Below are 18,197 nucleotides of genomic sequence, written 5' to 3' on the forward strand. Positions count from 1 at the left end.
ACAGAACACACATCACACCTCCTGAACACACTCCTCAACAACAACACAGAACACACATCACACCTCCTGAACACACTCCTCAACAACACACAACACACTCCTCAACAACACACAGAACACACATCACACCTCCTGAACACACTCCTCAACAACACAGAACACACATCACACCTACTGAACACACTCCTCAACAACACACATCACACCTCCTGAACACACTCCTCAACAACAACACAGAACACACATCACACCTCCTGAACACACTCCTCAACAACACAGAACACACCTCCTGAACACACTCCTCAACAACACATCACACCTACTGAACACACTCCTCAACAACAACACAGAACACACATCACACCTCCTGAACACACTCCTCAACAACACAGAACACACATCACACCTCCTGAACACACTCCTCAACAACACATCACACCTACTGAACACACTCCTCAACAACACACAGAACACACATCACACCTACTGAACACACTCCTCAACAACACACATCACACCTACTGAACACACTCCTCAACAACACACAGAACACACATCACACCTACTGAACACACTCCTCAACAACACACATCCCACCTACTGAACACACTCCTCAACAACACACAGAACACACATCACACCTACTGAACACACTCCTCAACAACACACAGAACACACATCACACCTACTGAACACACTCCTCAACAACACACAGAACACACATCACACCTACTGAACACACTCCTCAACAACACACAGAACACACATCACACCTACTGAACACACTCCTCAACAACACACAGAACACACATCACACCTACTGAACACACTCCTCAACAACACACAGAACACACATCACACCTACTGAACACACTCCTCAACAACAACACAGAATACACATCACACCTACTGAACACACTCCTCAACAACACAGACCAAAGAGCTAACATACAGGTAACTGCCAGAATAAAGGAAACACTAACATAGTGTCTTAATAAGGCATTGGGCCTCCTGGTAACTGCCAGAATAAAGGAAACACTAACATAGTGTCTTAAGGCGTTGGGTCACCAACCACCAGGTAACTGGCAGAATAAAGGAAACACCAACATAGTGTCTTAATAAGGCATTGGGCCACCATGTAACTGCCAGAATAATGGAAACACCAACATAGTGTCTTAATAAGGCATTGGGCCTCCTGGTAACTGCCAGAATAAAGGAAACACTAACATAGTGTCTTAATAAGGCGTTGGGTCACCAGGTAACTGCCAGAATAAAGGAAACACCAACATAGTGTCTTAATAAGGCGTTGGACCACCAACCAGAACAGCTTCAATACACCTTGACATAGATTCTACAAGTGTCTGGAAGTCTATTGGAGGGATGTGACATCATTATTCCACAAGGGAATTCCATCATTTGGCGTTTTGTTGATGGAGGTGGAAAACACTGTCTCAGGCATCTCTCAAGCAATCTCCTAGAAGTGTTCAATTGGGTTGAGATCTGGTGACTGAGACGGCCATGACATACGGCTTACATCGTTTTCATGCTCATCAAACCATTCAGTGACCAGTCGGTCCCTGTGGATGGGGGGGGCATTGTCATCCTACGGGGGCACAGCCATGGTAGCCAAAATAATGTCCTGCCCAGTAATTTTTTTAGACATGACCCTAAGCATGATGGGATGTTAATTGCTTAATTACAACCTCACCTGCTTTCAATGAACTTTGTAGCCACCATTTACTCAGATGTTTCCATTATTTTCCCAGTTACCTATATCTCAGTAGTAACAGAGCAGGAAGCAGGAAGCATGAGTGGTGCTCTGGAACACTCTATATCTCAGTAGTAACAGAGCAGGAAGCAGGAAGCATGAGTGATGCTCTGGAACACTCTATATCTCAGTAGTAACAGAGCAGGAAGCAGGAAGCATGAGTGGTGCTCTGGAACACTCTATATCTCAGTAGTAACAGAGCAGGAAGCAGGAAGCATGAGTGATGCTCTGGAACACTCTATATCTCAGTAGTAACAGAGCAGGAAGCAGGAAGCATGAGTGATGCTCTGGAACACTCTATATCTCAGTAGGAACAGAGCAGGAAGCAGGAAGCCTGAGTGATGCTCTGAAACACTCTATATCTCAGTAGGAACAGAGCAGGAAGCAGGAAGCATGAGTGATGCTCTGGAACACTATATCTCAGTAGGAACAGAGCAGGAAGCAGGAAGCATGAGTGGTGCTCTGGAACACTCTATATCTCAGTAGGAACAGAGCAGGAAGCAGGAAGCATGAGTGATGCTCTGAAACACTCTATATCTCAGTAGGAACAGAGCAGGAAGCAGGAAGCATGAGTGATGCTCTGGAACACTCTATATCTCAGTAGGAACAGAGCATGAAGCAGGAAGCATGAGTGGTGCTCTGAAACACTCTATATCTCAGTAGGAACAGAGCAGGAAGCAGGAAGCATGAGTGATGCTCTGGAACACTCTATATCTCAGTAGTAACAGAGCAGGAAGCAGGAAGCATGAGTGGTGCTCTGGAACACTCTATATCTCAGTAGTAACAGAGCAGGAAGCAGGAAGCATGAGTGATGCTCTGGAACACTCTATATCTCAGTAGTAACAGAGCAGGAAGCAGGAAGCATGAGTGGTGCTCTGGAACACTCTATATCTCAGTAGTAACAGAGCAGGAAGCAGGAAGCATGAGTGATGCTCTGAAACACTCTATATCTCAGTAGGAACAGAGCAGGAAGCAGGAAGCATGAGTGATGCTCTGAAACACTCTATATCTCAGTAGGAACAGAGCAGGAAGCAGGAAGCATGAGTGGTGCTCTGAAACACTCTATATCTCAGTAGGAACAGAGCAGGAAGCAGGAAGCAGGAAGCATGAGTGATGCTCTGGAACACTCTATATCTCAGTAGGAACAGAGCAGGAAGCAGGAAGCATGAGTGGTGCTCTGAAACACACTATATCTCAGTAGGAACAGAGCAGGAAGCATGAGTGATGCTCTGGAACACTCTATATCTCAGTAGGAACAGAGCAGGAAGCAGGAAGCATGAGTGGTGCTCTGAAACACTCTATATCTCAGTAGGAACAGAGCAGGAAGCAGGAAGCATGAGTGGTGCTCTGGAACACTCTATATCTCAGTAGGAACAGAGCAGGAAGCAGGAAGCATGAGTGATGCTCTGAAACACTCTATATCTCAGTAGGAACAGAGCAGGAAGCAGGAAGCATGAGTGATGCTCTGGAACACTCTATATCTCAGTAGGAACAGAGCATGAAGCAGGAAGCATGAGTGGTGCTCTGAAACACTCTATATCTCAGTAGGAACAGAGCAGGAAGCAGGAAGCATGAGTGGTGCTCTGGAACACTCTATATCTCAGTAGGAACAGAGCAGGAAGCAGGAAGCATGAGTGATGCTCTGGAACACTCTATATCTCAGTAGGAACAGAGCAGGAAGCAGGAAGCATGAGTGGTGCTCTGGAACACTATATCTCAGTAGGAACAGAGCAGGAAGCAGGAAGCATGAGTGATGCTCTGGAACACTCTATATCTCAGTAGGAACAGAGCAGGAAGCAGGAAGCATGAGTGGTGCTCTGAAACACTCTATATCTCAGTAGGAACAGAGCAGGAAGCAGGAAGCATGAGTGGTGCTCTGGAACACTCTATATCTCAGTAGGAACAGAGCAGGAAGCAGGAAGCATGAGTGATGCTCTGGAACACTATATCTCAGTAGGAACAGAGCAGGAAGCAGGAAGCATGAGTGATGCTCTGGAACACTCTATATCTCAGTAGGAACAGAGCAGGAAGCAGGAAGCATGAGTGATGCTCTGGAACACTCTATATCTCAGTAGTAACAGAGCAGGAAGCAGGAAGCAGGAAGCATGAGTGGTGCTCTGGAACACTCTATATCTCAGTAGTAACAGAGCAGGAAGCAGGAAGCATGAGTGATGCTCTGGAACACTCTATATCTCAGTAGGAACAGAGCAGGAAGCAGGAAGCATGAGTGATGCTCTGGAACACTCTATATCTCAGTAGGAACAGAGCAGGAAGCAGGAAGCATGAGTGGTGCTCTGGAACACTCTATATCTCAGTAGGAACAGAGCAGGAAGCAGGAAGCCTGAGTGATGCTCTGGAACACTCTATATCTCAGTAGGAACAGAGCAGGAAGCAGGAAGCATGAGTGATGCTCTGAAACACTCTATATCTCAGTAGGAACAGAGCAGGAAGCAGGAAGCCTGAGTGATGCTCTGGAACACTCTATATCTCAGTAGGAACAGAGCAGGAAGCAGGAAGCATGAGTGATGCTCTGAAACACTCTATATCTCAGTAGGAACAGAGCAGGAAGCATGAGTGATGCTCTGGAACACTCTATATCTCAGTAGGAACAGAGCAGGAAGCAGGAAGCATGAGTGGTGCTCTGAAACACTCTATATCTCAGTAGGAACAGAGCAGGAAGCAGGAAGCATGAGTGGTGCTCTGAAACACTCTATATCTCAGTAGGAACAGAGCAGGAAGCAGGAAGCATGAGTGGTGCTCTGGAACACTCTATATCTCAGTAGGAACAGAGCAGGAAGCAGGAAGCATGAGTGGTGCTCTGGAACACTCTATATCCCAGTAGGAACAGAGCAGGAAGCAGGAAGCATGAGTGGTGCTCTGGAACACTCTATATCTCAGTAGGAACAGAGCAGGAAGCAGGAAGCATGAGTGATGCTCTGAAACACTCTATATCTCAGTAGGAACAGAGCAGGAAGCAGGAAGCATGAGTGATGCTCTGAAACACTCTATATCTCAGTAGGAACAGAGCAGGAAGCAGGAAGCATGAGTGGTGCTCTGAAACACTCTATATCTCAGTAGGAACAGAGCAGGAAGCAGGAAGCATGAGTGGTGCTCTGGAACACTCTATATCTCAGTAGGAACAGAGCAGGAAGCAGGAAGCATGAGTGGTGCTCTGGAACACTCTATATCCCAGTAGGAACAGAGCAGGAAGCAGGAAGCATGAGTGGTGCTCTGGAACACTCTATATCTCAGTAGGAACAGAGCAGGAAGCAGGAAGCATGAGTGATGCTCTGAAACACTCTATATCTCAGTAGGAACAGAGCAGGAAGCAGGAAGCATGAGTGATGCTCTGAAACACTCTATATCTCAGTAGGAACAGAGCAGGAAGCAGGAAGCATGAGTGATGCTCTGGAACACTATATCTCAGTAGGAACAGAGCAGGAAGCAGGAAGCATGAGTGGTGCTCTGGAACACTCTATATCTCAGTAGGAACAGAGCAGGAAGCAGGAAGCATGAGTGATGCTCTGAAACACTCTATATCTCAGTAGGAACAGAGCAGGAAGCAGGAAGCATGAGTGATGCTCTGGAACACTCTATATCTCAGTAGGAACAGAGCAGGAAGCAGGAAGCATGAGTGATGCTCTGAAACACTTGATGAGCAAGCCCTTGGATGTTGTCATTCAGAGCTGCTATGAACAATCATTCCTGGTTTAAAAAGGTTGCTAATTCCGATTAAAACAAACAGCTTATTTTGAGAACAGAGCCAGAGATTCCATTGTGATGCAAGAAAGGAAAACACTGGAATGAAATGACTCATTTAACAAGAAGAAGAAGAAGAGGAGGAGGAATACGTGGAGGAGGGGGGAAGGGTGAGTTATACAGAGAGAGAGGAGGGCTGGGGACCAGAGAGAGAGAGAGGAGGGCTGGGGACCAGAGAGAGAGAGAGGAGGGCTGGGGACCAGAGAGAGAGAGAGGAGGGCTGGGGACCAGAGAGAGAGAGAGGAGGGCTGGGGACCAGAGAGAGAGAGAGGAGGGCTGGGGACCAGAGAGAGAGAGAGGAGGGCTGGGGACCAGAGAGAGAGAGAGGAGGGCTGGGGACCAGAGAGAGAGAGAGGAGGGCTGGGGACCAGAGAGAGAGAGGAGGGCTGAGGACCAGAGAGAGGGGAGGGCTGGGGACCAGAGAGAGGGGAGGGCTGGGGACCAGAGAGAGGGGAGGGCTGGGGACCAGAGAGAGAGAGAGGAGGGCTGGGGACCAGAGAGAGAGAGAGGAGGGCTGGGGACCAGAGAGAGAGAGGAGGGCTGGGGACCAGAGAGAGAGAGGAGGGCTGAGGACCAGAGAGAGGGGAGGGCTGGGGACCAGAGAGAGGGGAGGGCTGGGGACCAGAGAGAGGGGAGGGCTGGGGACCAGAGAGAGGGGAGGGCTGGGGACCAGAGAGAGGGGAGGGCTGGGGACCAGAGAGAGGGGAGGGCTGGGGACCAGAGAGAGAGAGGAGGGCTGGGGGACCAGAGAGAGAGAGGAGGGCTGGGGGACCAGAGAGAGAGGAGGGCTGGGGGACCAGAGAGAGAGGAGGGCTGGGGACAAGACAGAGAGAGGAGGGCTGGGGGACCAGAGAGAGAGAGAGGAGGGCTGGGGACCAGAGAGAGAGAGAGGAGGGCTGGGGACCAGAGAGAGAGAGAGGAGGGCTGGGGACCAGAGAGAGAGAGAGGAGGGCTGGGGACCAGAGAGAGAGAGAGGAGGGCTGGGGACCAGAGAGAGAGAGAGGAGGGCTGGGGACCAGAGAGAGAGAGAGGAGGGCTGGGGACCAGAGAGAGAGAGAGGAGGGCTGGGGACCAGAGAGAGAGAGAGGAGGGCTGGGGACCAGAGAGAGAGAGAGGAGGGCTGGGGACCAGAGAGAGAGAGAGGAGGGCTGGGGACCAGAGAGAGAGAGAGGAGGGCTGGGGACCAGAGAGAGAGAGAGGAGGGCTGGGGACCAGAGAGAGAGAGAGGAGGGCTGGGGACCAGAGAGAGAGAGAGGAGGGCTGGGGACCAGAGAGAGAGAGGAGGGCTGAGGACCAGAGAGAGGGGAGGGCTGGGGACCAGAGAGAGGGGAGGGCTGGGGACCAGAGAGAGGGGAGGGCTGGGGACCAGAGAGAGAGAGAGGAGGGCTGGGGACCAGAGAGAGAGAGAGGAGGGCTGGGGACCAGAGAGAGAGAGGAGGGCTGGGGACCAGAGAGAGAGAGGAGGGCTGAGGACCAGAGAGAGGGGAGGGCTGGGGACCAGAGAGAGGGGAGGGCTGGGGACCAGAGAGAGGGGAGGGCTGGGGACCAGAGAGAGGGGAGGGCTGGGGACCAGAGAGAGGGGAGGGCTGGGGACCAGAGAGAGAGAGGAGGGCTGGGGGACCAGAGAGAGAGAGGAGGGCTGGGGGACCAGAGAGAGAGGAGGGCTGGGGGACCAGAGAGAGAGGAGGGCTGGGGACAAGACAGAGAGAGGAGGGCTGGGGGACCAGAGAGAGAGGAGGGCTGGGGACCAGAGAGAGAGAGGAGGGCTGGGGACCAGAGAGAGAGAGAGGAGGGCTGGGGACCAGAGAGAGAGAGGAGGGCTGGTGATCAGAGAGAGAGGAGGGCTGGGGACCAGAGAGAGAGAGGAGGGCTGGGGACCAGAGAGAGAGAGGAGGGCTGGGGACCAGAGAGAGAGAGGAGGGCTGGGGACCAGAGAGAGAGGAGGGCTGGGGACCAGAGAGAGAGGAGGGCTGGGGACCAGAGAGAGAGGAGGGCTGGGGACCAGAGAGAGAGAGAGGAGGGCTGGGGACCAGAGAGAGAGAGAGGAGGGCTGGGGACCAGAGAGAGAGAGAGGAGGGCTGGGGACCAGAGAGAGAGAGAGGAGGGCTGGGGACCAGAGAGAGAGAGAGGAGGGCTGGGGACCAGAGAGAGAGAGAGGAGGGCTGGGGACCAGAGAGAGAGAGAGGAGGGCTGGGGACCAGAGAGAGAGAGAGGAGGGCTGGGGACCAGAGAGAGAGAGAGGAGGGCTGGGGACCAGAGAGAGAGAGAGGAGGGCTGGGGACCAGAGAGAGAGAGAGGAGGGCTGGGGACCAGAGAGAGAGGGGAGGGCTGGGGACCAGAGAGAGGGGAGGGCTGGGGACCAGAGAGAGGGGAGGGCTGGGGACCAGAGAGAGAGAGGAGGGCTGGGGGACCAGAGAGAGAGGAGGGCTGGGGGACCAGAGAGAGAGGAGGGCTGGGGGACCAGAGAGAGAGGAGGGCTGGGGGACCAGAGAGAGAGGAGGGCTGGGGGACCAGAGAGAGAGGAGGGCTGGGGGACCAGAGAGAGAGGAGGGCTGGGGACCAGAGAGAGAGAGGAGGGCTGGGGACCAGAGAAAGAGGAGGGCTGGGGACCAGAGAAAGAGGAGGGCTGGGGACCAGAGAGAGAGAGGAGGAGGGCTGGGGACCAGAGAGAGAGGAGGGCTGGGGACCAGAGAGAGAGAGAGGAGGGCTGGGGACCAGAGAAAGGAGGAGGGCTGGTGACCAGAGAGAGAGAGGAGGAGGGCTGGGGACCAGAGAGAGAGGAGGGCTGGGGACCAGAGAGAGAGGAGGGCTGGGGACCAGAGAGAGAGAGGAGGGCTGGGGACCAGAGAGAGAGAGGAGGGCTGGTGACCAGAGAGAGAGAGGAGGGCTGGGGACCAGAGAGAGAGAGAGGAGGGCTGGGGACCAGAGAGAGAGAGAGGAGGGCTGGGGACCAGAGAGAGAGAGAGGAGGGCTGGGGACCAGAGAGAGAGAGAGGAGGGCTGGGGACCAGAGAGAGAGAGAGGAGGGCTGGGGACCAGAGAGAGAGAGAGGAGGGCTGGGGACCAGAGAGAGAGAGAGGAGGGCTGGGGACCAGAGAGAGAGAGAGGAGGGCTGGGGACCAGAGAGAGAGAGAGGAGGGCTGGGGACCAGAGAGAGAGAGGAGGCCTGGGTGTCAGGACCAAAGGGGGGAGGGACTCACCTCTAGACAGGCCAGGTGTACATCCTTGATGATGCAGTGAGCAGGAGAGGAGGAGGAGGAGGAGGAAGAGAGGACGGACCGTTTCAACAGCAGACAGCTCAGCTCCAGAGTAGCCAGACGTACCTTACCATCTACACACACACACACACACACACACACACACACGTTAGGTGGTTTGTGGGTGCGTGCGGTCATGTGTGTGTGATAATGTGTGTGTGTGTGATAATGTGTGTGTGTGTGTGTGATAATGTGTGTGTGATAGTGTGTGTGTGTGTGATAGTGTGTGTGTTAGTGTGTGTGTGTGATGGTGTGTGTGTTAGTGTGTGTGTGTGTGTGTGTGATAGTGTGTGTGTGTGTGTGTGTGTTACCTGGTTGTGCGGCCACGTTCATCACTCGTATGAGTCTCTCCACCAACACCTGGCTGTAACAGCTCCTCTCCTGGTCTGGGACTGGTAACTGTGTGTGTGTGTGTGTGTGTGTGTGTGTGTGTGTGTGTGTGTGTGTGTGTGTGTGTGATAGTGTGTGTGTGTGTGTGTGTGTTACCTGGTTGTGCAGCCACGTTCATCACTCGTATGAGTCTCTCCACCAACACCTGGCTGTAACAGCTCCTCTCCTGGTCTGGGACTGGTAACTGTGTGTGTGTGTGTGTGTGTGTGTGTGTGTGTGTGTGTTACCTGGTTGTGCAGCCACGTTCATCACTCGTATGAGTCTCTCCACCAACACCTGGCTGTAACAGCTCCTCTCCTGGTCTGGGACTGGTAACTGTGTGTGTGTGTGTGTGTGTGTGATAGTGCGTGTGTGTGTGTGTGTGTGTGTTACCTGGTTGTGCAGCCACGTTCATCACTCGTATGAGTCTCTCCACCAACACCTGGCTGTAACAGCTCCTCTCCTGGTCTGGGACTGGTAACTGCAGCCTCTCCAACAACTCACGGTTGATCCCTGAACAAACACACGCATTTAGAACGAGTTACAGCTCCTATCGGTTAACGGAACGTCTCTACAGAACATCATGATCCACTAGTCTACCAGAGCTAACCTACCGGAGCTAACCTACCGGAGCTAGCCTACAGGAGCTAGCCTACAGGAGCTAGCCTACCGGAGCTAGCCTACCGGAGCTAACCTACCGGAGCTAACCTACCGGAGCTAACCTACAGGAGCTAACCTACCGGAGCTAACCTACAGGAGCTAACCTACATGAGCTAACCTACATGAGCTAACCTACATGAGCTAACCTACCGGAGCTAACCTACCGGAGCTAACCTTCCGGAGCTAACCTACCGGAGCTAACCTACCGGAGCTAACCTACATGAGCTAACCTACATGAGCTAACCTACATGAGCTAACCTACCGGAGCTAACCTACCGGAGCTAACCTTCCGGAGCTAACCTACCGGAGCTAACCTACCGGAGCTAACCTACATGAGCTAACCTTCCGGAGCTAACCTACCGGAGCTAACCTACCGGAGCTAACCTTCCGGAGCTAACCTACCGGAGCTAACCTACCGGAGCTAACCTACATGAGCTAACCTACATGAGCTAACCTACATGAGCTAACCTACCGGAGCTAACCTACCGGAGCTAACCTTCCGGAGCTAACCTACCGGAGCTAACCTACCGGAGCTAACCTACATGAGCTAACCTACCGGAGCTAACCTACATGAGCTAACCTACCGGAGCTAACCTACCGGTGCTAACCTACCAGAGCTAACTCATCTATTGTTGAACAGAACAGATGGTGTAGATGCTCCTCTCACCTTTGCTGTGTGACACAGCGTAGAGGAGACAGAGGACAAACAGAGCATGATAATCGTCTTCACTACAATCTAGAGCACTGTACACCATGTCTAGGAACGGTCTGGAGGAGAGAGAGACAGACAGGAGACAGACTTTAACCATTTGTACATTGTTACAACACTGTGTATATATATATATATATATATATATATATATATATATATACATACACACACACACAATATGACATTTGTAATATATATATGTATGTATAATGTTACTGTTAATTTTTATTGTTTATTTCACTTTTGTATATTATCTACCTCACTTGCTTTGGCAATGAGGATGAGGAGAGAGAGAGAGAGAGAGAGGGAGAGAGAAAGAGAGAGAGACAGGGAGAGAGAGACAGGGAGAGAGAGACAGGGAGAGAGAGACAGAGAGAGAGAGACAGGGAGAGACAGAGAGAGAGAGACAGAGAGACAGGGAGAGAGAGACAGAGAGACAGGGAGAGAGAGACAGGGAGAGAGAGAGAGACGGAGAGAGAGAGACGGAGAGAGAGAGACGGAGAGAGAGACGGAGAGAGAGAGAGACGGAGAGAGAGACGGAGAGAGAGAGAGACGGAGAGAGACAGGGAGAGAGAGAGACGGAGAGAGAGAGAGACAGAGAGAGACAGGGAGAGAGAGAGAGAAAGAGACAGGGAGAGAGAGAGACAGGGAGAGAGAGAGAGACAGGGAGAGAGAGAGAGACAGGGAGAGAGAGAGAGACAGGGAGAGAGAGAGAGACAGGGAGAGAGAGAGAGACAGGGAGAGAGAGAGAGACAGGGAGAGAGAGAGAGAGAGAGACAGGGAGAGAGAGAGAGACAGGGAGAGACAGAGAGAGGAGACAGGGAGAGACAGAGAGAGAGATGGAGACAGAGAGAGAGAGAGAGAGAGAGACAGAGAGAGAGATGGAGACAGAGAGAGAGAGAGACAGGGAGAGTTCCGAAGTTCCAAATTGAGCAGCTGCTGAAAAATGAGCTCCTGTATATATTGAGATTTAAATGGTTTTTTAGAGTGAAGTACATCGAAAAAATCAAAAGAAAACTGCAAGACTCAATAGAAGACAATACAAGCAACAAACCAAAAAGACAGGATTTTGAAAAAGTAACTATTTTTCATAAAATTATACAGTTATCTTAGCTAGCTGAATTGTTAGCTGAATTGTTTACATGTTGCTAAGCAGTTGCTAAGGACTCTCCTGGAAGAAGCTAGCTAGCTTACAAAGAATAACAAAAAAATATCTAGTTAACAGAAGAAAGGAAGACAAAATAAGGACAGAAGAAAAAGGAAAAGAAAAAAGGACAACAAAGTGAAACAGTCCTCTGAAGAAACAAGAGAGCATTATACAAGAAACAGCACTTCTATTGCAACATTGTAGCCAACATCACCAGCGTTGCTATGGAAATTGTTTACCCACCAGACATCCAAACAGAGAAAGCTAAGAAAAGTTTCAAAGGTTTGTTGATGGGACAGAACCATGAATGCCTGTTTGCAGATCTTACCAGTTACAAAACAAGAGCAAATTTAATTTTTAATACCAATCGAGGGAACATATGGAAAAAGGTTATTTGCAACCATTTCCCTTTCTCAAAAAAGAGGGGCATCAGCCAAGGATGTCAGATCAGCATTTTTGAAGAAGCTGACCAGAGCAACACATATCAAACAGTAAACTTATATAATAATGGAACTGTATTGATACAAGGCAATGATTCAAGCCTCCAGGCTTTTGAGAATAGGTTTGCTACCCTAAAAGAAGACGCTGACATCATCTCAGAAAATGAGGAAAAAGTCAAGGAGGGAGATGGAGAAAAGCAGACCCCAATGGTCTCTGTGACCCAGCAGGAAGCCCTCAACGTCCCTTTACCTACCTCACCTGCAGCAGACAGAGTCAAGGACATGACAATTTCAATAAGAACACCTGCTATGCAACGTTTCCACAACACCCTCTCTCTAGTCGAAGCAGAGGTCATAGAACTCAGAGAGAAGAAGCTTCAAGAGGAGGACACTGTCCAGAAACTCAAAGAAGAGATGAAACAGTTCAGGGAGGAGAGCAGAGCATCCATAGCTAAATTAGAAAGCAGAATGGACAAGCTGAGTCAGACAAATGATGACCTCAGAGTACATCTGAGCACAACTAGAAAGGAGCTCGAACAAAAAGAGAGGTACATTGACACCCTCAACCGGCAGAGAGTCATTGTGTCCTCTGCATCTAGAGAACATGTCCACCAGCTTGGTACAACACAAGCAGAACCTGAGACCAGCATGGCCTCCACTACACAGCCGGATGACACTGCACCAGCCTACCAGTCTGCTCCAGCCCAGGTCAACCTACCAGCCTCCCAGTCTGCTCCAGCCCAGGTCAGAATACCAGCCTCCCAGTCTGCTCCAGCCCAGGTTAACCTACCAGCCTCCCAGTCTGCTCCAGCCCAGGTCAACCTACCAGCCTCCCAGTCTGCTCCAGCCCAGGTCAACCTACCAGCCTCCCAGTCTGCTCCAGCCCAGGTCAGAATACCAGCCTCCCAGTCTGCTCCAGCCCAGGTTAACCTACCAGCCTCCCAGTCTGCTCCAGCCCAGGTCAACCTACCAGCCTCCCAGTCTGCTCCAGCCCAGGTCAGAATACCAGCCTCCCAGTCTGCTCCAGCCCAGGTTAACCTACCAGCCTCCCAGTCTGCTCCAGCCCAGGTCAGAATACCAGCCTCCCAGTCTGCTCCACCCAGACAATCACCCACAACTGCAATTCTAATTGATTCAAATGGGAAGTTCTTAGTCCAGGAAAGATTATTCCCTAGACACCAGGTGTATAAGTTCTGGTGTCCTACAACTGAGAGTGCAATGCAGCTACTCAGTCAGACCAGGATTGACACCCCTGACAACATCATCATCCACACTGGCACAAACGACCTTCATGCCAAAGGTGAAAATGTATCTGGGGCAGTGAGAAGAGTGGCAGAACGGGCACAGGCTATGTTCCCAACAACCAATATAGTTGTGTCCACCCTCCTACCAAGAAAAGACTTCCCAGAAAAGTTGATCGACAAAATAAATCAACAGATCACTGTGGACTGTGCCTCACTGCTCAACGTCAGAACGGCTCACCACCCCACTCTGACATGTCAACACTTATATGATAATATACATCTTGATCAGGACAGTATCAGAACCTTTGCCAAGGACCTAAAAGATGCAACACTTGGCAGGGACCCACACACCCATCACCCCAGCAACAAAGGTCCCCCGCCCCACCTTCTGAAACAACAGTACCTCCACCATCCCGAGGAGAAAAGAGCCAGACATGGCTTATTACAGCACAGCTCTACTAGACCAGGCCCAACACAGCACAGCTCTACTAGACCAGGCCCAACACAGCACAGCTCTACTAGACCCGGCCCATCACAACACAGCTCTACTAGACCTGGCCCATCACAACAAAGCTCTACTAGACCTGGCCCATCACAACACAGCTCTACTAGACCTGGCCCATCACAACACAGCTCTACTAGACCTGGCCCATCACAACAAAGCTCTACTAGACCCGGCCCATCACAACACAGCTCTACTAGACCCGGCCCATCACAACACAGCTCTACTAGACCCGGCCCATCACAACGCAGCTCTACTAGACCCGGCCCATCACAACACAGCTCTACTAGACCTGTCCCATCACAACACAGCTCTACTAGACCCAGCCCATCACAACACAGCTCTGACCACTACTCCAGGGTCGGTCAGAACACTGCCCTTCAGGGAAGTAGACCACATGATGCAGTCCACACCATGTATCAATTAGATCGTCAGCCTACATATGCTGAGGTAACCTCTGGCAGAAGACCCCTAGAACAATCAGAGATAGGAGAGGTGCGCCAACTACTGCAACTAATATGCAGACTACTGAGCTAGACAGTCCCTTTAATTCACGCACGGGCACGCACGCGCACACACACACACACACACACAAACACACAGGGTTGCAGATTGCACATAAAATAAGTACAGTGCAATCTTATTCCATTCTTATTAATTTGTTTACAAATATTCCTAAATGTATTGACACCGGTATTATAATAATTATTATATGTAATGGTGTGTGTGTGTGTGTGTGTGTGTGTGTGTGTGTGCGCGTGTGTGTGTGTGTATGTGTCTATGTGCATGTATATGTGTATATATATATATATATATATATATGTGTATGTGTATGTATGTATATATATATATATATATGTATGTATGTGTGTGTGTATGTATGTGTGTGTGTGTGTGTGTATGTATGTATGTATATATATGTATGTATGTGTATGTGTATGTATGTATATATGTATATGTATATATATATATATATATATGTATGTGTATGTATGTATGTATGTGTGTATGTATATATATATGTATGTATATATATATATATATATATAGTATTTTATTTTTTTTGTTTTTTTCGATGTACTTTACTCAAACCAGTGAATATCACTTATTATAAATGAGATCATTAACTATCAGCTCTTGGAATATCCAGGGCCTATACTCTTCACATTTTGGTTATAAAACAACTAATCCAGAATTGATTAAAAACATCAAGGGACAGGACATCATAATCCTACTGGAAACATGGTGTCGTGGAGACATAGATACTCAGTGTCCCTCAGGCTATAGAGAAAGTTTACTACCATCAATCAAACATAAAAATGTTAAACGGGGCCGAGACTCAGGTGGAATCATCATTTGGCATAAGCAGGACTTAGCACTGAATGAAATGAAAAAAGGTACCACTCACATTTGGCTAAAACTTAACAAAGGTACAATCTATTGTGACAATGATGTATACATATGTGCAGCTTATGCTCCTCCTTCAGATTCATCATATTATGATGATCAGTTTTTTGACAATCTCCAGACAGAAATCATTACATTTCAGGCGCAGGGTAAAGTGCTTCTTTGTGGAGATTTCAATGCAAGAACAGGTTCTGAGCCTGACTACACTGATGCGGGAGGTAACCACCACATATTTGGACACCCCTCCTTGTACAGTAGCCCTATTATAAATAATAGAAACAGTCCTGACCAAATACTGAACAAAAATGGAAAAGAGTTAGTACATCTCTGTCGAGCCTTAGGCCTGTACATGCTTAATGGTAGAATCAGAGGGGACTCTTTAGGTCAGTTTACTTACTGCTCAGCTCTTGGGACAAGTGTAGTCGATTATGCCATCACTGACATTGACCCCTCCTCCATTAGTGCATTCACTGTCAGACCACAGACACCATTGTCAGATCACAGTCAGATCAACGTGTTTCTGAAGAAATTAACCAGCAATATCCATTCAAAAAAACAGCCCAATAAACTTTACAACATAAACCAATCGTTCAGATGGGCTCCAAACAGTGCAGAGGCATTCATTGAAACATTGAACTCAAATGAAATGATGAACTCTATACAGTTTTTCAATAACTCACAGTACCAAAACAATAAAGATGGTGTCAATTCAGCTACCCAAAACATCAACTGCATATTCCAAAAAGCAGCATCGAAAGCAAATTTGAGAAAACCAAAGCAATGCAACATCAGAAGCAAAAATCAAAATGTTTCTGACAAATGGTTTGATAATGAATGTAAAACAATTAGAAAACACCTAAGACAAATGTCAAACAAAAAACATAAGCAGCAAAACAACCCAGAGCTACGATATGAATACTTTGAAACTCTGAAACAGTATAAACAAACACTGAAATGCAAGAAATTGAATTATACCAACAAGACACTTGATGAAATTGAAAACGCAATTGACCAAAATCAGTTCTGGGACATGTGGAACAATTTAAGCACAACAAAGCCACAAGAATTAGCCATACAAGATGTAGGAATTTGGAAAACTTACTTTGATAATCTATACAAAAACATCCCACAAAAAGACTTAAACCAGAACCAATTAGAAATTAAAGAAAAATTGAACATCCTGGAATCAGTCATTAAAAACAACCAAAATCCATTAGATTACCCAATAACCCAACAAGAACTAAATGAAAAGCTAAAATCTATTAAATCAAAAAAAGCTTGTGGTGTAGACAACATCAGAAATGAAATGCTGAAAAACAGCACACCTGAGTTGCAAAATGCTGTGCTTAAATTGTTCAACATGGTTTTAACTTCTGGCTGCTTCCCTGATGTCTGGAACCAGGGGCTCATCTCCCCTATCCACAAAAGTGGAGACAAATCAGACCCCAATAATTACAGGGGAATTTGCGTCAACAGTAACTTGGGAAAGATTTTCTGTAGCATTTTGAATTCAAGAATTCAAACCTTTCTTCAAGAAAAAAATGTAATAAGTAAATGTCAAATTGGCTTTCTCCCTAACCATCGCACTACTGACCATATATACACCTTACACACACTAATTAATAAACACGTCCACCAAAAAAAGAGGGCAAAATCTTTGCTTGCTTTATTGACTTTAAAAAAGCATTTGATTCGATTTGGCACGAAGGGCTATTCTACAAAATTCTACAAAGTGGGCTTGGTGGTAAGGTGTATGACTTAATAAAATGTATGTACACAGAAAATAAGTGTGCAATAAAAATCAAAAACCAAAGAACAGAATTTTTTTCACAATGTCGAGGTGTGAGACAAGGCTGCAATTTGAGTCCAAATCTTTTCAACATTTATATCAATGAATTAGCAGACATGTTGGACCAATCTCCAGCCCCAGGACTCACACTATTTGACACAGAGGTGAAATACCTGCTATATGCTGATGACTTGGTACTTCTATCACCAACCAAAGAAGGTCTTCAACAAAACATTAATATTCTGGAGCAATATTGCCATAATTGGGCCCTGGCAGTAAATTTCCAAAAAACTAAAATCATGATTTTCCAAAAAAAACCCAGATGTCAGAAACAAAAATGTAAATTCACCCTGAACAACACCTTAATTGAACACACAAAAAATTACACCTACCTTGGTCTGACCATATCTGCATCGGGAAACTTTAATATGGCAGTGAAGGCACTCAAAGAAAAAGCCCGCAGAGCAATGTATGCAATAAAAATGAAATTATTCAAAATCAACATCCCAATTAGAATTTGGACTAAAATATTTGACAGTGTAATCCTACCAATAGCACTTTATGGAAGTGAGGTTTGGGGGCCACTCAATAAACTGGATTTTAAAATGTGGGACAAACATCCAATTGAAACCCTACATGCAGAATTCTGTCGGAAAATTCTACAAGTCCAGAGAAATACACCAACTTATGCATGTAGGGCAGAATTGGGCCGTTTTCCAGTAATAATGAAAATACAGAAAAGATCATTAAAATTTTGGCTACATCTAAATTCAAGTCCAAATTCGAGTCTGCAATTTAAAGCACTTCAAGCCCAAGAGCTGAGCCCAGAAACGAGCCCTCTCAGTCAGCTGGTGTTGGACCTCACCAATCAAGCTGACACCAGCACTGCTTCAAAAGAAAGAATTCCAATAAACAAAATCATGAACCAATCAAAGGAATCATACTTACAATACTGGAAAAACGAAACAAAATCCCAAAGCCGACTAAATTGCTATCTGACCCTAAACAGAGAATATGAATTGGCTGATTATCTCTACTCTGTCAGAGATACGAAGCAGAGACAGATCCTTACCAAGTACAGGCTGAGTGACCACCGATTGGCAATAGAAACCGGCAGACATAAAAAGACATGGCTACCCAAAGA

The 18,197-nt window shown here is 48.1% G+C and overlaps 1 protein-coding gene across 4 annotated transcripts in view; it reads right to left on the reverse strand.

Moving 5' to 3' along the window:
* LOC118948709 (protein CLEC16A-like) overlaps positions 1 to 18,197 on the reverse strand; it is an 87,330-nt gene that overhangs the window by 30,336 nt on the left and 38,797 nt on the right. For all 4 annotated transcript variants that reach the window (XM_036973393.1, XM_036973391.1, XM_036973392.1 and 1 more), the window contains 3 exons: positions 10,480 to 10,580; positions 9,546 to 9,665; positions 8,727 to 8,857 (listed from right to left, as the gene is read on the reverse strand). In XM_036973393.1, the coding sequence (XP_036829288.1) occupies positions 8,727 to 8,857; positions 9,546 to 9,665; positions 10,480 to 10,580 (352 nt within the window). The remainder of the gene's footprint in view (positions 1 to 8,726; positions 8,858 to 9,545; positions 9,666 to 10,479; positions 10,581 to 18,197) is intronic.

This window comes from Oncorhynchus mykiss, unplaced genomic scaffold, assembly GCF_013265735.2.
Source record: "Oncorhynchus mykiss isolate Arlee unplaced genomic scaffold, USDA_OmykA_1.1 un_scaffold_246, whole genome shotgun sequence".
NCBI classification, from domain to species: domain Eukaryota; kingdom Metazoa; phylum Chordata; class Actinopteri; order Salmoniformes; family Salmonidae; genus Oncorhynchus; species Oncorhynchus mykiss.